The following is a 27,862-nucleotide window of genomic DNA, read 5'->3' on the forward strand; positions in this document are numbered from 1 at the left end:
GCATGGCTTCTTGGAGAAATCCAAAGCCTCATTTCGTTCATCACATCCTCTCCCTCCACTCTTTAATCTCTAACCAAAGAGAGAGATCCAGGAGCCACGACTCTAAGATCTCGGGTATGTTTGAGAGGTTGCCTTCCTCCATAAACCTTGTACACCTTCCTCCATAAACTTTGTCCTTGATCTCAGGTATGTTTGAGAGGTTGCCTTCCTCCATAAACCTTGTACACCTTCCTCCATAAACTTTGTCCTTGATCTCAGGTATGTTTGAGAGGTTGCCTTCCTCCATAAACTGCAAATACAACCTACACATTCTAATTCCTTTGGAGTTTGAGTGCAGGTGGTGACTTCTATGGTATTAGCAGGCGCAGATTAAGCTTTTTGCTACTCATAGGCAAGAAGGCTTTTGCCACCCTTTTATCTTAAACAAGAAAGGTTTGCCTTTTTTTTAAATAAGGTAAAGGGGGAGTACTTTCTCCTCACCCACTCCACCCTTGCTGTAGCCGCCGCTGCCCACAAAGGGGGCAGCAGAATTTGAGAAAGGGCAAAATTTGCTGCTCCTCAAATTTTGCTGCCGTAGGCAAATGCCTACTCTGCCTTAATCCTCCACTGGGTATTAGGCAATCCTCATCTTAAGTAATTTACCCAGCCCCTCTTGATGAAGGGGCTGGGAAGTTGACTACCCCTGTATTGTAGAGTCCCCCAGCTAGAGATGTGGGGGTGGGGAGGGGAGGATAGTTCCCCCCCCCGTGTTTTTTCTTAGGCCTCTACATCTCTACTCCCAGCAAGCCAAAGCAAGAAAACTTTCATATGATAGCCTGAGGGAAATCTCTGAAGCTAGCTGTTATCTAGCTTACAATCTCAGTATGCTTACACTTTCCCCCTCTCTATCTCACAATGATAGGAACCAGGGCCGTAACTATAATAGGGCAAGGGGAGACAGTTGTCTGGGGGCCCACTGCCTTGGGGGGGCCCCAAGAGGCAAGTCACATGACTGACTCCTCCAGCTGCGCACCCGCCTGGGCTTCCTTCAGTTGTATTCATCCTTCGAAATTTTTGTGAGTGTTAAGACCTGGAGCTACCAGAACAGCATGTCTTTCTCTAGTACCATTAAATGACTTGCATCATCCACAATTTACAAAAACTTTAAAAAAATAATTTAGGATGATGCTCTTAAGATTTCTTTACTTCATGAGCTGAGCTTTAGTGAGTGGGGCCCCATTTTAAAATCTTGTCTCTGGGGAGGATTCTTGGAGTTGTAGTCCAACAACATCTGGGGGCCCAAGGTTAAAAAACCCTGCAATAGACCACTGGTTTGACTCGGCGTAAGGCAGCTTCCTCTGTTCCTATTACTGAGAGAGAGGGAGGGGAGAGTGTGAGCATACTTTGATAATAACTAGCCTCAGAGATTTCCCTCAGGCCATTGTATGAAAATTTTCTTGCTTTGGCTTTCTGCAGGTAGAGAGGTGAAGGCCTAGGGAAAAATTGGGGATGAAAAATGGGGGGGACCAACCCACTCCCAGTCACGCCCCTTCACATCTCTAGCTGGGAGAATCCACAATACAGGGGTGGCCAACTGTAAGCTCTCCTGCCAATGGCACTCTTACCCCTGGACTTTGGGGCAAAAGTCCAGGGCCTCAACACCGCCTGTCCCCCCCCCCCAATCATCCTTAGTCTGTCCTGGGTAGTGTGGTTGCCGCTGGCCTGCACAGCGCCTGGCAGCTAAATGTGATTATGATCTGTGCCAGGTGCTTTAGGGACAGAGGGGGGAGTGAGGAAAGAAATATGTGGGATGGCAATATGTTAATTTGCATGTTGAAACGTTTCTGCTAGTGCATATTTGCATAAATATTTATGCAGTTTTAAGATGCCTGTTTTATATTCTTACATTCTTGTGAATTCAGCTGCTGCTTGTGCCTTCAAGAACCCATGTGTTAAAAACACCACATGTGTACCACGTGGGGTGTGTGTGTAGGGGCATGATGCTTAACTTGCAATGGGTGGGGGGGCGGACTCCAAAGGCCTTTAGGTCCAGGCTCCAAAATTACCTAGGTGCGCCTCTGTCTCTAGCTGTTGTTGAACTGCTATGCCCATCATCCTCAGCCGCAATTCCAGCTGGGCACCCCTGCTATAACATGCATTGATTCAATGTGGTGATGGCCACCAGCTTGGATGGCTTTAAAAGGGGCTTAGACAGATCCACGCAGGACAGGTCTATCAATGGCTACTAGTCTGGTGGCTATGGGCCATCTCCAGCCTCAGAGGCACGATGCCTCTCAATACCAGTTGCAGGGGAGCAACAGCAAGAGAGAGGGCAGGCACATATCTCTTGCCTGTAGGCTTCTCAGAAATATCTGATGGGCCACTGTGTGAAACAGGATGCTGGACTAGATAGACCTTGGGCCTGATCCAGCAGACTTTGGTTGGTTTGAGAGTCACCTGCATCTCTGCTCTGCAGGCACCTCTTTGCTCTTAAGAGTGCTTTCTTTACTCCTGTTTTATGCTTGTGGCTCAGTAAGGACTGTAGAGTATGAACTAAATGGGAAAGGGAGGCCTGATAGGTGGTGTATGGCAGGAGCAGGCATTAAGTAGCTCCCTGGGTTTATTTGAAGTAGGCCTTCAGGCTTCTAGGCCTGCTTCTCCCTCCCTGCCCTTCCAGCCAAAACTGGAAATCTGATTAGCTGCCTGAGTGTGGGCACGGCCCTGCCATTTTTAGTCTCTTTGGCCTAATTCAGACATAGCATGAAACCAGAGGTTGGCGAATCCAGTTTTGATTTGAAACTTTAAATCGCACCGCAGACGTTCTTCCAACCGCGGTCTGCCAACCTCTGGTTCCAGGGGAGGGGAGTCCCTCCCTGCTACTTGGCCACCAAGGCTGATCCTAGCAAGCGCCATGGACAGACTGTGGGCAAAGCATCGGCACATCAACGGAATGGCCATGATTGGCCACAATCTGGAAGGGGGCATGTCTGGTGTGATCGTGCATGTTTTGAGCCATTCGCCCATCTTCAGCATGGAAAGGGCATTTAAATTCCTTTAAATACCATGCCATGCCAGTGCTTCTTCAGACATCAATGGCACCTCCACCTGCCTAAGGGCCCTGCAACAAAATAGTCCCACACAAGCATAATTTGTGGGGAGGGGGTCTGAGGGGGTTAATATTTCCCTGTTACCCAGGAAAGGGAAGGGAACATGAAGACTTCTTAGGAGGGGAAGGAAAAAGGGAGGAAATTATGGATCCTCCTGAGAGAGGAAAAAAGATCCAGCAAAAAGGGGGGGGGGGTGTCCAACCATGACCTAGGATGCTTTTGCAAGGCATTCACCCCATCAAAGCACCCCATGCAGACCAAACATTTTGTACTCTGGATATAGAAACCAGGTCTCTATGACCCATCCACAGATAAGCAAAACTATGGGTGCCAGAACTGCAGTAACGAGGGCCAGGGCTGAAAAAATCCACTAGTTTGTGATAATTGAAAAAGACAAATTATGTCTAACAAGTGGAAATATCCTGATGAATAATGTACCAACATAGTTTGAGGTCTGGCACCCTCCTCCCTGCCACCCCAGCTCCTTTTTGGTCTCCTTGGTGGCAACAGTCAAGGTGTCCTCAAGGAATGAAAGCTGAAATAGCCGCGATTAGCATCCACTCCAGCTAATGGGACATGTGGAGGGAGCAAAGCAGTGGGAGGAGGAACTGGAGGAAACTCCCCACTTCACAAGAGGAGACACAGCTGCTTGCTTTCCGAGTTCTTGCATTGTTTTTTTGCTGGCTGTGGCAGACAGCAGTAAGTTTTGTCTTGGGCAGAAGTGATTTCCCCTCCCCGCCTCCTTTTGGTGGTGGGGGTGCTGACTAGTAAAAATGGTGTCTGGCTGGTGACCTGAGCCAACCAGGGTGGATTTGATTTAAATCAAACTGATTTAAATCACGATTTAAATCACGATTTAAATCACTAGCAGGGTGGATAAAAATCAAAAAAATCCGATTTAAATAAAAAAATCTGATTTAAATCAAATCCACCCTGGAGCCAACCTTTCTTCACCCCTAACGAGGGCCACCTATATATCTGGCTTCACATTGAGTTTATGTTACTGTGAAAATGAATCACATGAACAAGGGTTTGTTCCAGTTATAGAGCCTGGTTATGCTTGTACATTTTCATAAGACGTGAGGGAAAGGCTGTTAAAAACCAGAAGACTCTCCACAATCCTCCTCTCACACCTTACTGAAGTGTTTTTCAGTTTCCCCCACAAAAGTGCTTCTGGAGAGCTCCAATGTGGTTCAATGAAACCGCTGCAGGAAGATTTCCACCCAGTTAAGACCAAAGCTCCTTTCTTGACCAACTGGTTTGTCTATGCTAATAATTGTCCGCTAGAGATTGGGAAAGGCTTTGCTGGAAGGAGCCATTAATAATAATAATAATAATAATAATTTTTTCCTTCAGGAAAATAGCCGCTCTGAATAGCATTAACTTGATGAACAATATGTGAAATTCTGGACTCCTTTTGTTCTCCTGAGTGGTTTTTAAACTGCAATTCCACTGAACCTTGGAGTTTCTTTGAAACTGGTTAGTGTGTTCTTCAATGGGAATATCAGAAACAGCAAGCATCCCTGAAGGGAACAAAGAAGAAAATACTCCCAGGCCAGAAGAGGTCATGGTACTGATCTGAGGTGACAGTTTGTTTCATGGGATCTTTGTTGTTGTTTTAATATTTTCACATTGTAAGCCATCTTGAATACCAAAGCAAAAAGGTGGTTGGTAAATATAATAAACATATAAACAGCAGCCTAACCTCCACCACCCATTCTGATTTCCCCTGCAATTACAGGGGAAGCATGTGAGAGGGTTGGGTACATTCTAGGTCTTGCAACATAAAACAGACTACCCAGTCCAATTTTTAAAATAGTCTTTATATATTCCTGTAGCAAAGGGTTCTCAATAATTAGCACACTACAAAAGAGGTCAGGTCATCAAATGCCAACTGATAAGCTGCAGGCACACAAGACAGACAACAGGAAGTACTTCCAAGTGCAACACATCATTTACTTATGGAAATAGTTGTAAGATGTCACAATGGTCAATAGCATAAATGGCTTTTTCAGATGGATTTTTGCACACCTCAAGATTTGTATATGTAGAAAGATGAGCAGTCACACACCCAAAAGGCAGGTTTATTTTTCGCCTTCAAATTTACAAAAAACATCAATAGGTTTTTAACCTTCTATTTTAACAATAGACGGGACTGCCTTCTCTAAACATTATGCATATGCCCCTTCCAAAAGGTTAGTCCCCCTACTAACTAGGCAACGAGGCACTTTTCAGAGTGACAATTCTCTTGTATTTAACAGATGGAGAAAGCAACCAGTCCTAACCCATCTCAGCACAGCATTTCTCCAGGGGCTGTTGCTGGTGTTTATCTTGTGTTTCTTTTTAGACTATGATCCTTTTGAGGACAGGGGACCATATTATTTTTCTACAGGAACTGCTTTGAGGACTTCATTGTTGAAAAGTGATATATAAATAGTAGTAGTATGAAAGCTTGACTAAATTGTACAGAATTAATTTTCTGATAAATTGTTTTCTGTATTACATTATTATTATTATTTCTTGTTTACACAGACAGACGGGTGTTATTGACTGGTTTGTTTTATCCAGACATCGAGTCCTTCACAAGGACCTGGGATGGCTGAATTTTATTGTCAGTTGTTATAGATATCGTTGCAGAATATAGGCTGTTCCCAGTAAAGCTGCTTTTTGTAATTGGCTGGTGGTGATTTCTGTGGCCCCTATGGTGTTGAGGTGCTCTTCAAGGTCTTTTGGAACTGCACCCAGGGCGCCAATTACCACTAGGATTATTTTGGTCTTTTTCTGCCACAGCCTTTCAATTTCAATTTGTAGATCTTTGTATTTGGTGATTTTTTTCTATTTCTTTTTCTTCTATTCTGCTATCCCCTGATATTGCTATGTCGATTCTTTTAACTTGTTTTTCTTTCTTCTCGACTACAGTTATATCTGGTGTATTGTGTGGCAGATGTTTGTCTGTTTGTAGTCGGAAGTCCCATAATATTTTTACATCTTCATTTTCTACCACTTTTTCAATTTTATGGTCTCATCAATTTTTGGCTACAGGTAGCATTATTATTATTTATGGAACTCAAGTGGATATATTTGTTACATTTGTATAACCCCACATCTAAAAAATCTCAAGGCAATTTATAACTAATCAAACACAGTTAAAAACAATTTAAAATATCCATGAAAAGCCTGGCTTTTAAAAAATGTGTTTTAAGGCCTTCTTGAAGGACCTTATTTCTGCAGGGAGCATGTTACAAACTCAGTAGTGGCTAAGGAGAAGGTCTGACTGAGTCAGTGGTAACTACAGCTGGAGCCATCCACCCCAATGACCTAGTAAGCAGGGGGAATCATGCAGAAGGCAGCAGTCTCTCAGGCAACTAAATTACCTTACCTTGGGAACTTATGGAGTTCCCAAGCAACCTTCCATGCTGTCACAGATCAGATCCAAGCCTGCTTATCGTCAGCAAGGTTCTAGCATCGCCACCATCTTCTAGCATCTCCTTGTGGGAGGTGGGGAGGAACCAAGGGCCAGCTCCAGATTCAAGGGGTTCTGCAAACTGCCCTTCAAGGACCCCTTCCTACCTGCCCCCAAGGTTCGTGCTGGGGCTTTTCTTGGCACAAAAGATGGGAGAGAGAAGATATCAACAAAGCCACTGTCATGTCAGAGCCTTGACTTAGTCCCTGCACTGCCAATGCACAAAGGCTGGGGTATAGAGGTGGTCTCGGGTATTGGCAATGGGCCCTTCTGACAGCCCAGGTCCCTCAGCAGTTGCCCAACAATGCCAACTCCTGATGTCAGTCAGACCTGGGGAACTTTTCTCTCTGTAACAGGGAAGTGCAATCAATAGTTTATTCATCAAGTATACCTTCATCATATATAATCCTTACAATAACTGTGCACCAAAGTAAGTTGCACTGAGAGGCAGCGACTTGTTCAGTTAGCCAATGAGCTTCAAGCAGAGTCCCATGCATCCAAACCTGCATCTCTCTGGCCTCCTAAGGCAAGTTGGCTTAGATCAGGCCTGCTCAACTTACGACCCCCAGATGCTTTTGGACTACAACTTTCATAATCCCCAGTCACAGAGGCCAATAGTCAGGGATTATGGGAGTTGTAGGCCAACATCTACAGGTGGACCAAAGTTGAGCAGCCCTGGGTTACCAGCCAAAAGCTCTACATAGGACACTACAGCACTATACCAAAAAGTACTGGCTCCTTCCGGATTTTTGAGAGAGAGGAAGGGTGGGTGAGTGTGAGTGTACACACGTACATGTATGCAGGGGGATGTCTTGTTTTTAAGCATCGGTTCTTGCTACTGTCTGGGCCGAAGGAAGTACATAGGACGAATTTCTCCCCAGCGACAGGCATTAAGGGCTGCCCATGCCATCAGCTCAGGGGCTTTGGCCAGGAACACCAGAAGAAGAGTGAGCACATCCCCTTCAGCTGAGTGCGTTCCAACAGGTTCCCGTCCATAGAAGCGCTGGTATATTTTCCCCAGCTGGTAGCTCACATTTGAAGTTCTGTCCAGTTCCTTTAAAGCTAGCAGAGTGTCCAGGCAGCCAGTGTCTGGGGGCAGGTCAGCTTCCACATGCCACAGCTCTGTACGCAGCAGGGGGAAATCAAAGCCAAGACCATTGTGGGCCACCAAGCAGACTGGGCCAGCTTGCCGATTCAGGAAGCCCCTCAGGGCCTCCACCACAGCATTATTGAAATCTGGCTTGCAATTCTTCTCCAGGCTCTGGTTGCTCAGTCCAGTGATTTCCTCTGCTACAGGGACGAAGGGCTTCTGGGGATCAATGCAAAGGCTGAGCTTGTCCACAATGCGGGGTGGATGTGGGTTCCATGAAAAATCTTGTGGAGAGTTCTGTAGGGAACAGCGATTCACAGCAAAAAGACACAGCTCAGCCACCCGAGGCTGGTCAGGAGGCAAACCGGTTGTTTCAACATCAAGGAAGACAAATGTTTGGAAACGATGCGGGAAAGCCATGGCTGTCAAAAAAGAAGAAGCAGGGGTGGTGGGGGAGATGTTAGAATCTGTGTATTCCACTTCCACTGGGATCGCTACATCCACCATTAATCCAGGTGGGGATGAAATCAACCAATCATGGTAAAAAAGAAACCACACAGTTCTGTTCTGCATGCGCAAATGGAATTCTCTCACATAGTGATGCAGCACTAGTCCCAACTGCTGAAGAGAAAAGCCAATGTTGCATTTTTTTAAAAAGGCTTGCCCCTTCAATGATAGGAACTACCATGGTGCCAATTAAAACAAACCAATTTATGTGTGTGTCAGTGTTCCCTGTAAGAGGGTTTCTCAGAAGTTGTGGACCACAACTCCCAGCATTCCTAGCTGCAATGGCCTTTGGCTGGGGATTATGGGAGCTGTAGTCAACAACACCTGGGAATCCCTCTTACAAGGAACACTGGTGTGTGTGGTTCCAACCATGTTTGTATAACAATATTTCTTTGGATTGCACCTTTAATACAGGGAATACATGCTATTCAAATTAATACATACAGTGAGGGAAATAAGTATTTGATCCCCTGCTGATTTTGGCCATTTGCCCTCTGACACAGAAATGACCAGGCTATAATTGGAATGGTAGGTTTATTGTAGCTGTGAGAGACAGAACAACAACAAACAAACCCTCAAAAGCCCAGTGCCCAAAAGTCAGCGATGGATTTGCATTGTAGTGAGGGAAATAAGTATTCGATCCCTTCACAAAAGATGTCTTAGTACTTGGTGGCAAAACCCTTGTTGGCAATCACAGAGGTCAGACGTTTCTTGTAGTTGGCCACCAGGTTTGCACACAACCCAGGAGGGATGTTGTCCCACTCCTCTTTGCAGATCCTCTCCAAGTCAGAAAGGTTTCGAGGCTGATGTTTGGCAGCCCGAACCTTCAGCTCCCTCCACAGATTTTCTATGGGATTAAGGTCTGGAGACTGGCTGGGCCACTCCAGGACCTTCATGTGCTTCTTCTTGAGCCACTCCTTTGTTGCCTTGGCTGTGTGTTTTGGGTCATTGTCATGCTGGAATACCCATCCATGACCCATTCTCAATGCCCTGGCTGAGGGAAGGAGGTGCTCACCCAAGATCTGACGGTACATGGTCCCGTCCATCATCCCTTCGATGCGGTGAAGGTGTCCTGTCCCCTTAGCAGAAAAACACCCCCAAAGCATAATGTGTCCACCTCCATGTTTGACGGTGGGGATGGTGTTCTTGGGCTCATAGGCAGCATTCCTCCTCCTCCACACACGGCGAGTTGAGTTGATGCCAAAGAGCTCGATTTTGGTCTCATCTGACCACAACACTTTCGCCCAGTTCTCCTCTGGATCATTCAGATGTGCATTGGCAAACTGCAGACAGGCCTGTACATGTGCTGCCTTGAGCAGGGGGACCTTGCGGGTACTGAAAGATTTCAGTCCTTCACGGCGTAGTGTGTTACCAATTGTTTGGAAGCTGAGTGATTGCTTGCTTCTATGGACAGGTGTCTTTTATACAGGTACTGTAACAAGCTGGGATTAGGAGCACTCCCTTACAGAGGGTGTTCCTCATCTCAGCTCGTTACCTGCATATAGTGAAAAGACACCTGGGAGCCTGAAATCTTGCTGGTTGATAGGGGATCGAATACTTATTTCCCTCACTACAATGCAAATCCATCGCTGACTTTTGGGCACTGGGCTTTTGAGGGTTTGTTTGTTGTTATTCTGTCTCTCACAGCTACAATAAACCTACCATTCCAATTATAGCCTGGTCATTTCTGTGTCAGAGGGCAAACGGCCAAAATCAGCAGGGGATCAAATACTTATTTCCCTCACTGTACTTGTTACATTGACACTTTTGTGGGAAGTAGAGGTTTCATTGTGTCATGAGGAAGTTAACAAAAACTTACACAAGAAAATAATTAAATCAATAGAATGAGGAAGGACTGCTGTCCTCTCTGCTCCAGAGCACAGAACAAATCCCAAGAGGGCTGAATCATAAATATCTTCTTTCTGCCCTGTGATAGTAGCAAGACAAAAAAAAAAGGGAAGTAAGCCATACTCACTGCTGTGAGAGTGCCTGCTACTTCAGCAGAGAGAAAAAGATGCTGGGAAGGCTATGGCCCAAAATGGGACCCCCAGTGCCCCTAAGCAGCTACAACAGATGTTAGATGAGATGTGCATATGTTAACACGACACTTTAGATTCCATAAACACCACAGCCCATCCTGGCCTTTGCCACTCTCAGACAGTTTTGCACTTAATGTCAAAATGACAACCATTTGCTCCTCACCAGAGTTTTTGTTTCAAGTTATCAACAGAATCTGAGAGCAAGAAAATGACAATATGCCTCACACCTTTTTAAAATTTATTTATTTTATTTTTAATTTTACATTTTCTATCCCGCTCTTCCTCCAAGGAGCCCAGAGCAGTGTACTACATACTTGAGTTTCTCCTCACAACAACCCTGTGAAGTAGGTTAGGCTGAGAGAGAAGTGACTGGCCCAGAGTCACCCAGCAAGCGTCATGGCTGAATGGGGATTTGAACTCGGGTCTCCCCAGTCCTAGTCCAGCACTCTAACCACTACACCACACTGGATCTCTTTCACCTTTCCACCTTCCTCCAATTCTACTGCCTGGAAAAAAATGGGTTATGTGGCCACATGAACAAGCTGGTCCTGATCTATCAACAATCTCACTGTTGTTTCCATCTGCCCTACAGAAGGCTGAGGAATCAGGAGGGATGAAACTTTCTTTGGAGATCATATACATTCATGCAGTTCACAGACCTCACAAAGGCCGAGCCCTTCTGTATTTTGAAGAGTTGCAGAGAAGGGCGAAGTTGCACTTGGTGGAATTTCCCTTTCTCTGAAAATCTTAAAGGTGGAGGATCCAGCTCCTACTTGAGATCAGCAACCCCACCCTCAAGCATACAGAGGATGGTGGGGATGAGACAATATAGGAGGTCATCTGATCCCCAAAGAAACTACTGTGACACACCGTGCTATCAGTTTCCCACTTCTAAAATTGTAATAAAAATGCTGATCTATCTCACAGATGTGAGGAAGAGAATTTAAAGAAGACAGATATTGACAATTTGTCACTGTTGTTTTCCACAGCATTGAGGGAGAATAATAGTTCTCACCAGATTCCATTCAATGTAATAGCCCTGGACTTCCCTCTTCCAGGGGGCCAAGTACCCACCCACCATAATCCCTCCCTCTCCCTCCATCTAGAACACAAGAGTCCCAGTTCACAAGCCCTCTCCCCCAACAACTTGTAATTACACATACACATTCTACAGTGGGTGTTATTATCCAGAAAATGTATCTTGATGTTACATTAGAAAGCTCCGGGAAACAACCGGTGTAAACCGCCCCGAGCCATTTTTGGAAGGACGGTATGGAAATGGAATCAATCAATCAATCAAACCATCTGCAGAGGAATTCAGTTCTTGTCATTGGAGGGTGGGGTCAGTATCACAAGTCAGAGAAAGTATTGGGTCAATGAACGTTAGTGAGGGACCAGAATACATCCCCTAAAGAAAAGGTGAGAGATGATATTTTTTTTAATTTACCAAAAAAGACAGGGGGTAAGAAAACACAACAGATGTTTGTAAAGTTACAAATATTGTGAACAAAGTATTTTGCTCCTTTTCTCATAATATTAAAACTCAAGGTCACCCCAGTACTTGATTTGCTGTAGATTATTAGCCAGCAGAGCTAGACAGAACCTCCATATTCAGAGGCAACATATTTTTGAGTACCCAGTGATGGGGACAAACAAGGGAAGGCTGTCACCGTCACACCCTGCATGAGACCATTCCAGAGGCACCTGGGTGGCCGCTGTTTGTTTGTTTTTCCCCTATTTACAACCCACTTACAATTAACATTATCAGCGCAGATTACAACACACGTACAAAGCAGTGTGGTAACCCCTCCTGTATTCTACCAAAGAAACCCACAGGGCTCTGTGGGCGCCAGGAATCGAAACCGACTTGATGGCACACTTTACCTTTACAAAGCAATAAAATGGGTGAAATATGTCACACCTTGATCTGACCCAGGCAATCCCTATCTTCTAACTCGCCAACGCTGCACTTAGGAGTACAGTGGGGAGCATCTTCTCTGGTCAGCAGAGCAGACATAAAACGGAGTTTCAACTTTCAAGTCACACTCCCTCCAGATCGGCTGAACAAGAAAAATGCTGCGGCTGCTGCTGCTTCCAGCTCTCGCTCTAACACTTTACTTAAATTCTGGGCAAGAGAGCAAAATCCAAGAGGACTCACCTAGTTTATACTCCCCAAATAACTTTGCCAGGGCGATTCCCACCAGAAGCAGCAAAGCCTTATTGCGTCTGACGTGACTTCCAGAGCAAAATTGAAAGCAACATGTACGGGCAAGCCCTACAAATCCTCCTCCAGACTGGGCGGGGAGGGGAAACGAGCATCACTCGCTCCCCAGGAGGTTGATGGGAGATGTAGTCTGTAGAACTCAGCTCCATACGGGTACAGACCTCTCCTCTTCCTCTAGAGGGCGCCGCCCGTGGGAAGAGATGCATGCCCTGTGTTGTTTACGCGACGTCTGTAACTTGGGGAAGACGCAGGTTGGGCATGTCACTTGCAGTGGAGTCCGGTGGCGATAAGGCTTTCGGCAGAAAATCTATCAATTTTTCTAAGCCGGAATGGTTACGTGGAACTTCCTTGTTCACAAGCAGTGTACTTCACAGAACGAAGCAATCCAGAATTTTCACTCGAGGCACAAATGACCAGGCTCAAACTGCCACACTTTGGATGCATTATGCGAAGACCCAGCTCTCTTGAGAAGTCCATAATGCTGGGGAAAGTTGAAGGAAAGAGAAGAAGAGGACGACCAGCAGCAAGGTGGATGGACTCAATTAGGACAGCAGTGAATCCCTGAGAGACCTGAAAGGCCAAGTTGAAGACAGATAGTCCTGGAGAGGATCTGTCTATGTCAGGCTTGCACAACATAAGGCCCGGGGGCAGATTCAGCCTGCAGGGGCTATTTTACTGGCCCCCAGGTATCCTGCAGCAACACGGGAGCTGGGAACTGCCTTATAGCACCATCCTATGCATGTTTTCTCATAAATATGTTCCATGGTGTTCCCAGTGAGTCTCACTCCCATGTAAGCATGCCTAGGATTGCAGCCTGAAAGCAATGACAATTTAGGGAGAGAAGAGGACTTGGCATTTGTTTGGTGCTGACATGCACTCTAGGGGCCCCACTGATTGAGCAGGGGCAGGACCTATGTTCTGGCCACTATCCTTGGTTGAAACTATAAGTCCATTGACAGGGGGAATAGATCCACAAGAAACTAATAATATTTTTAATTTTAATGTAATTTGGTAAAAATTGACTTTGGCTCCTGCATGCCAAGTTGTGGATGGTTCCGGCCCACTAGGGCATTTGAGATGCGTAGCCCTGATCTATGTGGTTGCTAAGAGTTGACCCCAACTTGACCAATCAATCAAGAGGCACCTGGCTGGCCATTGTTAGAAAGACCATTTGTTGGCCTAGATAGTTATGTCATATATATTTTCTATTCTGCAACACACAAAGCTGAAGTTTGCACATAAATTATTTAAATGAGGCAAATGTTCATTATTTTACATAACTTACTCAGTTTCTGCTACTCATGGAGAAGAGCAAGAGCTAATGATGGGTTCTAGAGCCTCCCAAAATTGTATCTGGCAGCTGCATACTACAGACAAAAACTGCCCAATGTACAGTGCATTGCTGTAATGCTTGGTTTCGGGTCAGCACCAACTGAGCCAGTGACAACTGCAACCCAACCTCCCCAGATGATCTGAATAGGCCGCAGGGTTCATGAAGAAGGTAGCATTCCTTTTAATATAACATGTATAACTGAGACCTGGTTGGGGGAAGTGAGTGGCCCAGTATGGGCTCAGCTTCTCCCTCCAGGTTACTCTGTTGTGGAGCAGGTTAGGGGAAGTGGGCGGGGGGGTGGAGTGGCTGTGGTCCATAAAAATACTATCTCCCTTACCAGGGCCCCTGTGAGACAGTTGACCTATATTGAGTGTGTATTCTTGAGGCTGGGAACTAGGGATAGATTGGGGATTCTGTTGGTGTACCGTTCACCCCGCTGCCCAACTGACTCCCTAACTGAGCTGACGGAGCTGGTCGCGGAGTTGGTGTTGGAGTCCCCCAGGCTCTTGGTGCTGTGGGACTTCAATATCCACTTTGGGACTGGTTTGTCTGGTGCGGCTCAGGAGTTCATAGCGGCCATTACAACTATGGGCCTATCCCAATTAATTTTTGAACCAACTCATGTTGCCGGCCACACACTGGATTTGGTCTTCTGTTCGGATCAGGGGGGTGTTCCGTGGGTGGGGAATCCGGTGGTTACCCCATTGTCATGGACAGATCACTACCTGGTTAAGGTTGGTATCACGGTCACAATCCACCCCTGCAGGGGTGATGGACCTATTAGGATGGTCCGCCCAAAAAGGCTGCTGGACCCAGCAGGCTTCCAAAAGGCCTTGGAGGGTTTTGATGTTGGTGCGGCCGGTGATTCTGTCGATGCCCTGGTGGGAACATGGAATAGAGAACTCACCAGGGCAGTAGATATTATCGCTCCTAAGTGTCCCTCCAGGCCTGCTTCTAAGATGGCCCCCTGGTACATGGAGGAGTTGTGGGGGATGAAGCAGCTTGGTAGGCGACTGGAACGCAAGTGGAGGAGAACTCGGCTCGAATCTGACAGGATGCAGCATAGAACCCATTTGAAAACCTATGCAATGGCAGTGCGCACAGCTAAAAAAGCATTTTTGGTCGGCGCGCATTGCATCTGCAGGTTCACGTTCGGCAGAGTTCTCCCGGGTGGTGAGGAGTATAATCTCTGCTCCTTCTGCCTCAAATCAGCTCCCGGAGATACTCTGCTGTGACGCCTTTAGTGGGTTCTTTGAGAATAAAATCTCCTGTATTCGGGCCGACTTGGACTCCACTATTTCTGCAGGGTCTGTGAGGGAGGTATCCAGCAATCCCTCTTGCAGTGTTAGGTTGGATCAGTTTCAATCTGTGACTCCTGATGACGTGGACAGGCTGCTTGGAGCGGTACGGCCTACCACTTGTTCTCTGGATCCTTGCCCGACCTGGCTGCTTCGATCTAGTGGAGAGATTGTTGGAGATGGCCTAGTTAATATCATAAATGCATCGCTGGGGGAGGGTAGGGTGCCTCCTTGTCTGAAGGAGGCAATAGTTAGGCCTCTTCTTAAGAAGCCTACTCTGGATCCCTCAGCGATGGATAGTTATAGGCCAATCTCCAATCTCCCCTGGCTGGGCAAGGTAATCGAGAGGGTGGTGGCTAACCAGCTCCAGGCGGTTTTGGAGGAAACTGATTATCTAGACCCATTTCAAACTGGCTTTAGAGCTGGCTATGGGGTTGAGACAGCCTTGGTTGGCCTGATGGATGACCTTTACCAGGGAATCGACAGAGGGAGTGTGACCCTGTTGGTCCTCTTGGATCTCTCAGCGGCGTTCGATACCATCAACCATGGTATCCTTCTGGGTCGCCAGGAGGGGCTGGGAATAGGGGGCACTGCTTTGCAGTGGTTCCGTTCCTATCTCTCGGGTAGATCCCAGATGGTGGAGCTTGGTGACAGTCGCTCCTCAAAGCAGGAGCTATTATATGGAGTCCCTCAGGGCTCCATTCTGTCACCAATGCTTTTTAATATCTACATGAAACCGCTGGGTGAGGTCATCAGGAGATTTGGTGCTGGGTGGTATCAGTATGCTGATGACACCCAAATCTATTTCTCCTTTTCATCTTCAGGAAATGGCACTCACTCTTTAAATGCCTGCCTACAGGCAGTAATGGGCTGGATGAGGGAGAACAAATTGAAGCTGAATCCAAGCAAGACGGAGGTGCTCATTGTGGGGGCTCAGAATCTGAGGAGTGAGTTAGATCTCCCTGTGCTGGATGGGGTCACACTCCCCCAGAAGGAGCAGGTGCGCAGCTTGGGAGTACTCCTGGACCCAGGCCTCACCCTGGTATCTCAGGTGGAGGTCATGGCCAGGAGTGCTTTCTATCAGCTTCTGCTGATTCGACAGTTGTGTCCATTCCTTGAGGAGGATGACCTCAAAACAGTGGTGCACCAGCTGGTAACCTCCCGGCTTGACTATTGCAATGCGCTCTACGCGGGGCTGCCTTTGTACGTAGTTCGGAAACTTCAATTAGTTCAGAATGCGGCAGCCAGATTGGTCTCTGGGGTAACCCGGAGAGACCATATTACACCTATTTTGAAACAATTGCACTGGCTGCTGATATGTTTCCAGGCAAAATACAAAGTGCTGGTGATTACCTTTAAAGCCCTGAACGGCTTAGGCCCGAGTTACCTTAGAGAGCGCCTTCTTCTGCGTGATCCCCACTGCACATTACGGTCATCTGAGGAGGTCCGCCTCCAGTTACCACCAGCTCGTCTGGTGGCGACTCGGAGGCGGGCCTTCTCTATGGCTGCTCCGGGGCTGTGGAATGCGCTCCCTGCAGAAATCTGTAATTTGAATTCTCTGTTAGCCTTCAGGAGAGCCCTTAAAACGTATTTGTTTGGCCTGGCTTTCCAGGCTTTTTAAATTTTAACCCGATTTTGGGGCTTTTAATTACTGTAAACTGTTTAATCCTATTTTAAAATGTTTTTATATTGTTAATTGCGATATTGTTTTTAATTTATTTTAGTTTTTATTGTTTTAGTGGCTTGTTTTTAATGGTAAACCGCCCTGAGCCATTTTGGAAGGGCGGTATATAAATCAAATAAATAAATAAAATAATATCTTGGGCCCAAGCCCCAGAGACCAAGATGGTTGCTGCATTCTACATACATTCTGCATACTACAGACAAAGCTGCCCAATGTACACTGCATTGCTGTAGTGCAGTCTGGATGTTACCTTGCATATGCACCACTGTTTCCAGGTGGTCTATCTCCAGGAATGGACGTAGCTGGTGTATCAGCCTAAGCTGATAGAAAGCCCTCCTGGCCACTGCCTCAGCCTGAGAGACCAGGAAGAGGCTTGGGTCCAGAAGTACTCCCAGACTACATACGGGCTCTTTCTGGGAGAGTGTATCCCCATCCCAAACAGGCAGATCTAAGCCACTTCCTATGTCCAAACTTTCCACAATGAGTACCTCTGTCTTCCTTAGATTCAGCCTCAGTTTGTTCTTCCTCATCCGGCTCATTACGGTAAGTCTTTAGGGAGGTTAGGCCATTTCCTAATGAAGTTGACATGGAGAAAGAGATTTGGGTGTCAGCATATGGATAACACCCTGCACCAAATCCCTGATGATTACCACCCCACCCACCCCCCACAGTTCCATATAGATATTAAGAAGCATTGGAGATAGAATGGAGCCCTGTGGAATCCCATACAATGGCTCTCGTTTGGAAGAGCAACAATCTCCAAGCAACAGCATCTAGGACCTACATGAGAGGTAGGAGTGGAGCCACTGCAAAGCGGTGCCTCTCACTCCCAACCCCTTCAGGAGCTCCAGGAGGTGCCACAATCAATGATATCCTAAGGATCTGCCAAGAGATCCAAAAGGATCACACTCCCCCTGTCGATTCCCAATTGGAGACCACCCAACAGGCCTACCAAGGCCGTCTCAACCCCATAGCCCACCCGAAAGCCATTTTGAAATAGGTCCAGGTCATCTGCTTCTTCCAAGACTGCCTGGAGCTGAGATGGCACTACTCTCTCAGTCATCTGGTCCTACTGTGGGAGGCTGGAGAATGGGATCCAATGCATGTTTCTTCATCCGTGGTCTAATCATTGCCTTCCTGAGGCAAGGAGGCATCCTGCCCTTCCTCAGAGAAGCATTAATGATGCTTCCAAGACCCTCTCCAATAACCCCTTGCTAGATTGTATAAGCCATGTTGGGCAAGGATCAAGAAAACAGGTAGTCAAGTGAAGTGTCCCAAGCAGCTTGTCCACATCCTCTGCGGTCACAAATGGAAAATGATCCAATTCCACCGTACAAGAGGAGCTGCTGGACACCTCTACAGTAGGGCTGTTTTAAAGTTTAACAGCATTTTTGAGATTCAGATTAAGGCAATCCAAACAATCTAAAACTGCTATAAAAATGTGAAGTATTATTACAGTCAACATCCATTTTGGCAATTCATATGCCATTTGCTATGTGCTGAATGTTTTAATTTAGTCATCCTATATAAATAGCTTCCAAACAAGCCAAACAGCTAAAATTTGCAACCCAGCCAAAAGCCTAGGAGAATACTTAAAATATTACACAAAGAAATCTATACTAGCTCCTTCTAGTTGCGATTTAGCGTGTGTGTGTGTGTGTGTGTGTGTGTGTGTGTGTGTGTGTGTGTGTGTAGGATGTTGTCTGTTCCAGCAGGCAGCGGGCTGCCCTTCTATGAGGCTAAGGAAGGTGGTCCCTCAGGCAGCAGATTATTAGAGAGTAAGCAAAGTGGCAAGATGGCATCCTGCCCCCTACATAAAGGAAAAGAGGGCAGGGGGAGGAAGGCAATTAGAAGAGGCAAGTTAAATTTGGCACCTTTCCTCAGGCTCAGGGACATACATAGGCTGGATATCTCCCCATTTACGAGCCTCTTTGGCTGCCTGCTCCATCAGCTCAGGGGCTTTGGCCAGAAACACCAGAAGAAGAGTGAGCACATCTCCTTCAGCTGAGTGGGCTCTGGTGGGTTCTTGTCCATAGAAGCGCCGGTATATCTCCCCCAGCTTGTAGCTCACTTTTGCAGCTTTGTCCACATCTGCAGCTTTGTCCAGTTTCCTAAAGACAGGCAGAGTGTCTAGGCAACCAGTGTCTGGGGGCAGGTCAGCTCCTACTCGCTGCAGCTCTGTACGCAGCAGGGGGAAATCGTAGGGAAACCCATTGTGGGCCACCAAGCAGATTGGGCCAGTTTGCCGATCCAGGAAACCCCTCAGGACCTCCACCACAGCAGTGTTGAATTTGGGCTTGCAGTTCTCTTCCAGGTCATGGTTGCTCAGCCCAGTTATTTCCTCTGCTATAGCGGTGAAAGGCTTCTGGGGATCGATGCAAAAGGTGAGCTTGTCCACAATGCGGGGTGGCTGTGGGGTCTGTAAAAAATCCTGTGGAGAGTTCTGGAGGGAACAGCGATTCACTGCAAAAAAGCACAGCTCAGCCACGCAAGGCTTGTCATAAGGCAAGCCAGTTGTTTCAACATCAAAGAAAACAAATGTTTGGAAGTCCTGAGGAGAAGCCATGGCTGACACAGAGGGAAGAAAAAGATGTTAGAATCTGTGTATGTTTTTCTGGAAAGGTTTGAACGGGAAAACTTTCTGCAGAAGTTTCCCATGCAATTTTTACCTTATTTGCATCATATTGGCATTACATTTTCCCCTTATTATACATTATACAAAAATTATACAATTTTTTCTGAAGCCCTAAATAGATTGAGATCTGATTTGGCATGTTATTTAACAGATTTTTTTTTAACCCATATTAATTTCCCACACTATAGTTTTTCAAGTAGCAATGTCAATGAACTGAATTGTTGCAGGGGTGGGGGACAGAATCAATACTAACACCTAAAACCTAATATGGTTTAGATGTTATACTAAAAACAGATTTTAAAAAGTAGATGGAAAGAAATTATTTTTACTGGAGTACTCAGTAAAACATATGTACTCTCCCACACCCTTCCTAGAGATTAATAACCTGAAAAACCTTAGTCACATATTTAAAATTGCCAAAATCGCCTAATATTGCAATGACATCCATTAATGGTTACTAATGAATGTTACAAAATAGTTATCTACATCCAGACTTGCATTGCACACGTGCAGCAGTGCAAGTTCCAGACTAGCAGTGCTCTGAGTGGGGAAAGGGGCTAGTATTTTGTCAATTTTTCCTGCCCTCTTCAGCCCACTTGTACAACCCTTTGTCCTTAAGGGCTGCACAAGCCATACTCACTGCCTGCAGATGACTGTTACTGCAACAGAGGGAAAGGATCCTCAACTGGGAAGGACTGATAAGGCCCAAAAGGGATGCCCAGTGCATCTGGTGACAGATGGTAGCGAAAGATATGCCTATATTAATATACTGCACTTGAGAATCATAATCAACACAGAATCAGAATGCATACAGAATACATAATAAACACAGCCCATCTTGGCAAGGGCGTAACTAAAATAGGGCGGGGGGGGACAGTTGTCTGCCCCCCCCCAAGAGGCACATGACTGACTCTTCCAGCCGTGCACCCGCCCAGGGTTCCTTCAGTTGTATTCATCCTCCCAAACTGATGTGAGTGTTAAGACCTGGAGCCACCAGAACAGCATGTCTTTCTCTAGTACCATGAAATGACTTATTTATTTATTTATTTATTTAATTCAAATTCTATACCACCCTTCCAAAAATGGCTCAGGGCAATTTACACAGAAAAATAACAAATAAATAAGATGGATCCCTGTCCCCAAAGGGCTCACATTCTAAAAAGAAACACAAGATAGATACCAGCAACAGTAACAGGAGGTACTGTGCTGGGGGTGGATAGGGTCACAATTTACAAAACCTTTAAAAAAATAATTTAGGATAATTTTCTATTGTGGCACATAGGAGATATATAGATATAGATATAGATATGCTTTTTGTTACCACTATTCAGCCTCATTTAATATTTCTTTACTTCATGAGCATTTTAAAATCTTGTCTCTGGGCCCACTCCAACCTTGCTATGCCCCTGCATCTTTGCCAACAACACCCTCAGATTAATTTTCACTTAACTGCTATCTCTACTACCCAGTTATAGTTTTCATTTTTTCGTATTTTAATCAAATGCTAATTCTAATCTTAACTTTTAGAACTCCTCATAGATTTTAGCTTTGTGCTCACAGTCTCTAACCTCTATGCATTTACTTTGTCATATTTTAATTAATATTATTATTACACACAGGGACACACAGGGACACCTCAATGGCATAGTTTGTGATGCTGTCATCCACCCTGATTCAAGATGGCGGACATGTAAACTTTTGAGGTGCAAGTGAGCTAACTTGTGAATCGCTTAATTGATTTGAATCAAAATGTATGTATGTAATGGAGGTGCTCTACCACCACACTATGGCCCTATCTCTGCAACATGCTGTGTGTGCATACACACACACACACACACACACACACAATCTACTGTCTGAAAAGACCAGATCATGTTGCTTCATAATTAAGCTGGTCCTGATCTCACTGTTTCCAACTGTCCTACACAAGGCTGAGGAATCAGCAGGAATGAAACTTTCTTTGGAGATCAGATATCTTCATGCAGTTCAATTCACAGACCTCACAATGGTGCTTTCCAGATTGCATGCTGCAATGGGGTAAAATGCCTTGGCTTGGCAGGATCCCTGGGCCCAGAGAATCATGCCCCCCCCCAAGCAGACCACCCTGCTGCCCGCTGCCCCGCGCCCTTGCCCCGCCACTGCTTCTTATCTCTGCCCCCATGTGGTGGTGGGCACGGTGGCTAGGCTGGGCCTCTCCGGCAGTTCGGCCGGCCAGAGAGAGAGAGAGAGAGAGAGAGAGAGAGGCTCGCCAGCTGGCTGGAGAGGCCCAGTCCGGCCCAGCCACAGCACCCACCGCGGGGGCATCTTTGTCACAGGGGCAAAGTTAAGAAGTGGCAGTGGGGCAGGGGCGGTGGAGCCAGGGCAGCAGCGATAGCGGCAAGGCAAGGGTGGCCACGCAGGGCAGGGGCAGCGGCAGGGGGAGATGTTTGTTGCCCTGCTCCTTGCATCTGACGTCAGTCACAGGGGGCCTGGCTTGGGGTGCACACGTGATGGGGGGCCCTACAAAGATTTTGTCTCTGGGCCCCCGGGGGTCTCACTAGGCCCCTGGCAGGATCGTATTGAAAACGATCCCCAGAATCTCAAATTCCTACATGGGAAAATTAAGCTATTTTTCTGCAATGGACTTGCAACATTGTAGCACTTTAATACAAAGGTAAAATCCCAAATAAGGCATCGGGAATGTGAACGGCTTCCTGCTGACCGCGCAGGGGCTGCGGTGCCACAACACAGTAAGTACAGAAGCACACTTGGGAGATCCGTAGCGACCCTGTTGTGGGGTTTAATCTGGAAAGCGCCACTGCTAGGTACAGTAGGCATGCCCACCCCTTCTGAATCTCGAAGAGTTGCAGAGGGAGAAGTTGCACTTGGTGGACTTAAAGGTGCAAGATCCGCCTCAGGATTGAGACCCAGCAACTCTGCCCACATCATGTGTATGGGCGGTGGGGTTCAGACAACACAGGAGGTCACCCCCAAAGCAAGGGCTGGGGGCACAGTGCCCTCAACGTCCCACTTAGGGGAATAATCAAACTAACCAATCCAAAGGTCAGAGCTGTGGAGAATTCAAAGATGACAAACCTGAACCAGTTCTGACAATGCCTTTCTGAACTGGTCCATGCAATTAGAAAGAGTGTGCCCATTGCAATATTCTCTGTGGAGATCTCCCTTTTTCACAATACTAAACTCAGGATCACCCCATGAAACTGATTGGCTGTAGATTATTAGTCGGGCGAGCTAGATAGAACTTCCATGTTCAGAGACAGCACATCTTTGAGTAACAAGTGAGGAGAAGCCCTAAATTGCTTTGGGCTGGGTTACCTGAGAGAGCGCCTTTCACTACAATATCTACCGCTCATTAAGATCATCAGGAGGGGTCTGTCTTCTCTTCAGGTGCCACAAGTTCATTTGGTGGCGACCTGGGATCAGGCCTTCTCAGTTGTCGCCCCTAGGTTGTGGAATGCACTTCCTGTGGATATGAGAGGATTCTCTTCCTCGGAGGCCTTCAGGACAGCCTTAAAATTCCATCTTTTTAGCTGGGCGTTTAATGATTTCTAGTTTGATTCTAATGAGTTTTAATCTGGTTTAAATGTTTTCTTATTTTAATTGTTTTATTATGTATTTTTTATTTTATTTTAATGGAAACCACCCTGAGCCACTTTAGGAAGGGCGGTATATAATTTGAACAAACAAGGGGAGCCTGTCATCATCATCACATCCTGCTTGGGAGCATTCCAGACTCAGCGGCATCTGGGTGGCTGCTGCTTTGTTGACTGATGGATTTCATTTCATTTTCTCCACTTTTCCATAGAAAATATAAAAAGAGATTACATCTTAGAAAGAACAAAGCGCGTGAAATACCGCAGCGTATTAAAATGCGGGACTAGACGGACCTTGGTCTCATCTAGGCAATGAGAGTCAATCCCCCTTGCACTCAGTGGGGCCCCTTCCCGCTAATTCGGACATATAACCGGCTTGCAAATCACGCTGACTCCTGCCTGATTCAGAACAAGGCAAATGCTGCTGCTTCTGCTCGCTAACAAATTTCCTCAACCCTAGAGGCTAGAGCGAAATCCAACAAGGCATCATCTCATGCTCACCTCCTTTTAGGCTCACCAGAAGATGACCTCTTCACCGAGATGATGATGACTACTCCAGCCAGAAGCAGCAATGCCTGAGATGCGTCTGACTTTTCAGAGCACTCCGCTACCCTATAAAGTCCTGGATCAGCCCGCCTCCTAATCGGGCGGGGAAATAACAACATACACTCACGCGCTCTCCAGAACGCCAGGAGGTGAGACCGCAGTTAATGGGTGCAGACCCCATTTCCCTCTAGGGGGCGCCAGCGTAACGAGATCTTTACACGACCACTCGAAGACGGGGGAAGATGCAGGGTGCGCCTATCGCCTGCGAAGGGATCAGGAACGGATGTACTGACAACACTTGCCTTAAAAAAACATTCGCCAAAAAAGAAAATTACGAACCACGATAGCTATATGGAACCTCCATGTTCAGGGGCAGTGTACCTCTGAATATTAGTTGCACTTCTGAATATTAGGATATCAGATCATCTTATGATTCTCTCTTTTAGTTTTACGTTAAACTAGCTTAATGGTTTGATGCAAGGCATCATTTTCTGAACCTTTGGGGATGTTTTGGTGCTGTCTATATGTTATGTCTAATAGATTCATTTTTACTTGACTTGTAATTGCATTGTTTAAACTGTCCCTTGTATGTGTGCAAAGGATCAAAGGATCAAATCCTTTTCAGACTGAAAAATGACACATACATTTCAAAATGTACAAATAAACCTCAACAGACAGCTAAATGCCTTCAAGAACGCAGTGTTATTATTTTTAAATTTTTATTTTGAGCCATGTAGGACAGGTTGGAAGATCTAACTCATCCCAATGCAATGGATGGCCATTCTGAATGACAAGCCTTTTCAGAATGCACTGGTTGGTTCTTAATAATAATAATAATAATAATTCGATTTCTATACCGCCCTTCCAAAAATGGCTCAGGGCTAAAGAGAAATAACAAATAAGATGGCTCCCTGTCCCCAAAGGGCTCACATTCTAAAAAGAAACATAAGACACACACCAGCAACAGTCACTGGAAGTACTGTGCTGGGGGTGGATTGGGCCAGTTACTCTCCCCCTGCTAAATAAAGAGAATCACCACGGTAAAAGGTGCCTCTTTGCCCAGTTAGCAGGGCATATGCTTATTATGTTTATTCTTGTTTTCCTAATAAACAATATTTTTTTTTATTTTTTGTTTAGCCATTTGTGCACACTGCACAGTCTAAAAAACCCATGTGTAACCAACAAATCGCCCTTGATTTCATGCATTTGAACATTCATGCATATGAATGGCCATGCTGAAAAGTTCAAGGCATTCCAAAAGCCATTCAGAAGGAAGCATTTAATTTCTATAAGCATCTGCTATCATTCATTTCAGCATGTAGTCCCATCTACACTTGTCAATTAATTCCATAGAACTCACTGGGCCCTTTCTCACAACCAGGGACCCAGGAGGGAAGGTGTGCAGGGAGGAAGGCTGCAGGAGCTTACCTCCCCCACAGAGGATCGGGTCCCAGTTGCTGGGCACGTGAATTGCACACCCAGACAATCTGCTGCTTCCCCAGGAGGTTTGGAGTTGCGGGGGGTGGGAGACGTTGTCCCAGCCCGCAGAGATCCCACAGTGTGCAAGTGTGAGGTGCATTGTGGGGGCCTCTCCCCCTCCCCCCACCCCCAGCAACAGGAGGGTGCCCCTCAGGGTCTCAGTGCCGGCTGAAAGCAGCCAATGCTGACACATGGTCAGTTGGACAGGGTTAAGGGAGAGCTTACTCCCTTAACCTTGTCTAACAGCTGGGCTTCACAGCAGGGTCTGCTGCCAAGGGAACTGCACGGCTGGCCCAGCGGTTCTCGTAGGCAGCCCAATCCAGGCCTGGCTGCCTTTAGCCCTGTCTTGACTGCATGTGAGAACAGGCTCACTCAGTGCGTGCGTGGTGTAGTGGTTAGAGTGCTGGACTAGGAACAGGGAGACCTGAGTTCAAATCCCCATTCAGCCATGATGGTTGTGAGGAGAAAGTGAAGTATGGAGTACACTGCTCTGGGCTCCTTGAAGGAAGAGTGGGATATAACATGTTACATAAAATAAATAAATAAATGGATAGGCATAGAGGTCGTTCACATGACTGGGCAGGCGGGGCAGCAGTCAGGTGTTGGGGGGGGGAGGCTGGTTAAACTCACCTTCCCCCCAGACGAGTGATAGGTTGTTTCTGGGAGCACGGACCGCACTCTTAGACAAGCAACACTGCATGGTGCAGCACACAGCGCCAGCAGAGACGGGATGATGCATCTCAGCCTCCGGGGACCCCACAATGAGCATGCGTGATGCATTGCGGGATTCCCCCAGGACACGGGCACTCTAGGAGCCCGTCTCTGTGTGCAGCCAGGCTGGAAGCAAGCCCGAGCTCTCACAAGAGCAGGAAGCCCGGATTCAGGGGGCTCTCACTCCCTTAACCATGCCTAACTGTGGGCTAAAATGCCAGCCCCACTGGGATCAGGCCAATCCCCTGCTAACTTGACAAAGAGGCACCTTTTAACATGGTGATTCTCTTTATTTAGCAGGGGGAGAGCAACTGGCCCTCTCCACCCCCAGCACAGGACCTCCAGTGACTGTTGCTGGTGTCTATCTGATGTGTCTTTTTAGATTGTGAGCCCTTTGGGGACAGGGAGCCATCTTATTTATTATTTCTCTGTGTAAACCGCCCTGAGCCATTTTTGGAAGGGCGGTATAGAAATCGAATAAATAATAACCGCCCTGAGCCATTTTGGAATGGCGGTGTACAAATCAAATAAATAAATTAAATTAAATAAATAATGAGTCGTCGTCATCCTCCTCATCCCGGTGGTTCTCAGGCGCAGCCTAACCCAGGCTGGGCTTCTCTAGCCTGGGCTTTGCTGCACATGAGAACAGCCCCATAGGATGACACTATAGTCATCTCTTGTTGAGCCTGACTGTGAATCCACAGGGCCTGAAAGTGAGCTAAGCGCCAAGTAAGTACGTATCAGGCCGTTTTGAACATTTGCCCTTGAATGAGAGGTGCCAGCCAGGGTAAATTGGAAAGCTAGAGGCACCTCCTTCTTGGCAGATCTGCCCCCCGCCTGTCATTTCTCTTCCCTTAGCTTGGCAGGAAGCTCTGTTCTCTCACACTGCCAATAAGGCTGGATTGACGCAAACAAGAGATGAAACCAAGCAGCCCGTCCAGAGCAGGTAAGAGAAAGAGGCACGCCCCAGACCCAGGCAGGGCTTAGAGGGAGGCATTAGTGCCTTTCCCGGGGGCTGCTTCCACTGCGGTCTCAGCCTCCGCTCCCTCCAGGAGCTCTCATCTGCGTTCCTGAGCTCAGCACTCTCAGAATAGCAGGTACTGAATTAACTCTCCCCCCACACTTGCCGGCCCCTATGCAACCCCACCCCACCCCACCCTCCTCCTCCTTTCATAGGACAGAAAGTTAGAAGGGACCTTGAAGTTGGAGGTCTTCTAGACAAGCCCCCTATTTCATGTAGGGAACTGCTAGAGCATCCTTGACGGATGGCCAGAGACTAGTCTCTGTTTGAAAACCTCTAGGGAACGGGAGCCCAGTGCCATGCAAGGCAGAGGATCCTGCTGTCAAAGCAGCTTTTACTCTCTCCTAGGGTTCCCATCCACCTGGGTCGAAAGTTTGGGCCATCCTGTTTAGCCCAGCACTGTTTAGCCCAACCTAAGACTTGTGGTGTTGTTTTTAAAGATAAGCTTTCAGACTTGGGGCATGATGACAGCTTCCATTCAAAGAACGAGACCTATAATAATTTGGTTTTAGTCGGCAGAGCTGATCCACCCTCTCGATTCACCTCTGGGTGGATTTTCCAAAATCACGGTCACCTTACAGAGCTTCCATGATTCAGGGGAAATGAAACACCGTGAAACCCTTCCTCCCCACCCTTCCCCATGCCTGTGAGCATGGGGAGAAAAGCATGTTTACAGCTTTATGGATGGTTACTTTAGATTGTTTTACATGATGTAATATTTTAATTATTGCTTGTCTTTTTAGTCTGTAAACCACCCAGAAATTTGTCTGCTCAACCTATGCCTCTTTGAGTATATAAATGCGATAGAAATAAATAATTGGTAAGGTGCTCAAAAGGACAGAGCAGTAACTTAAGGGAGTTATTGAAGAACTGTGTTTATGATAAGGAAATAAAAGCTTCGGGACTTAAAAACAACTGTTTGTATTTAGCATGTAAATGTCTACTACTATTTACAGACAAAAAAATTGAGAGAGACACATGCATCTGATGACCATTTAATAGCTTCTGCCAGTGATTAGGAAATAATTTATTTTCCCGTTTATTTCCTTGAAGCCCCATCTGGAGACGTGGCAGCCCTGCCTAGTGACAAAGGTTGACTATAGCTCTGCCCATCTCATCTGCTCTGAATCGGCAGCACAGAACAGTAACACTT

General features: G+C 46.6%; 2 protein-coding genes across 6 annotated transcripts; both read right to left on the reverse strand.

Moving 5' to 3' along the window:
• Positions 1-5,154: 5,154 nt before the first annotated feature.
• On the reverse strand, positions 5,155-12,462 carry LOC128346470 (three prime repair exonuclease 2-like). 3 transcript variants are annotated; one of them, XM_053299839.1, is made up of 2 exons: positions 12,344-12,462; positions 5,155-8,061 (listed from the first exon to the last, which is right to left on the reverse strand). In XM_053299839.1, the coding sequence occupies exon 2, from the start codon at positions 8,057-8,059 to the stop codon at positions 7,385-7,387; it is 675 nt and encodes a 224-aa protein (XP_053155814.1). In that variant the 5' UTR covers positions 8,060-8,061; positions 12,344-12,462; the 3' UTR covers positions 5,155-7,384. The 3 variants fall into 3 exon arrangements, with proteins under 3 accessions (XP_053155814.1, XP_053155813.1, XP_053155816.1); XM_053299838.1 differs by lacking the exon at positions 12,344-12,462 and adding an exon at positions 11,349-11,483; XM_053299841.1 differs by lacking the exon at positions 12,344-12,462 and adding an exon at positions 9,966-9,986.
• LOC128346469 (three prime repair exonuclease 2-like) lies at positions 11,350-23,740 on the reverse strand. Of its 3 annotated transcripts, none has more exons than XM_053299836.1 (5): positions 23,454-23,740; positions 18,599-19,292; positions 17,213-17,296; positions 12,344-12,979; positions 11,350-11,593 (listed from the first exon to the last, which is right to left on the reverse strand). In XM_053299836.1, the coding sequence occupies exons 2-3, from the start codon at positions 19,288-19,290 to the stop codon at positions 17,263-17,265; spliced, it is 726 nt and encodes a 241-aa protein (XP_053155811.1). In that variant the 5' UTR covers positions 19,291-19,292; positions 23,454-23,740; the 3' UTR covers positions 11,350-11,593; positions 12,344-12,979; positions 17,213-17,262. The 3 variants fall into 3 exon arrangements, with proteins under 3 accessions (XP_053155811.1, XP_053155810.1, XP_053155812.1); XM_053299835.1 differs by having other exon boundaries at positions 12,344-15,198; XM_053299837.1 differs by lacking the exon at positions 12,344-12,979.
• Between the last annotated feature and the right edge of the window lie 4,122 nt (positions 23,741-27,862).

This window comes from Hemicordylus capensis, chromosome 2 (genome assembly GCF_027244095.1).
Source record: "Hemicordylus capensis ecotype Gifberg chromosome 2, rHemCap1.1.pri, whole genome shotgun sequence".
In the NCBI taxonomy this organism is placed as follows: domain Eukaryota; kingdom Metazoa; phylum Chordata; class Lepidosauria; order Squamata; family Cordylidae; genus Hemicordylus; species Hemicordylus capensis.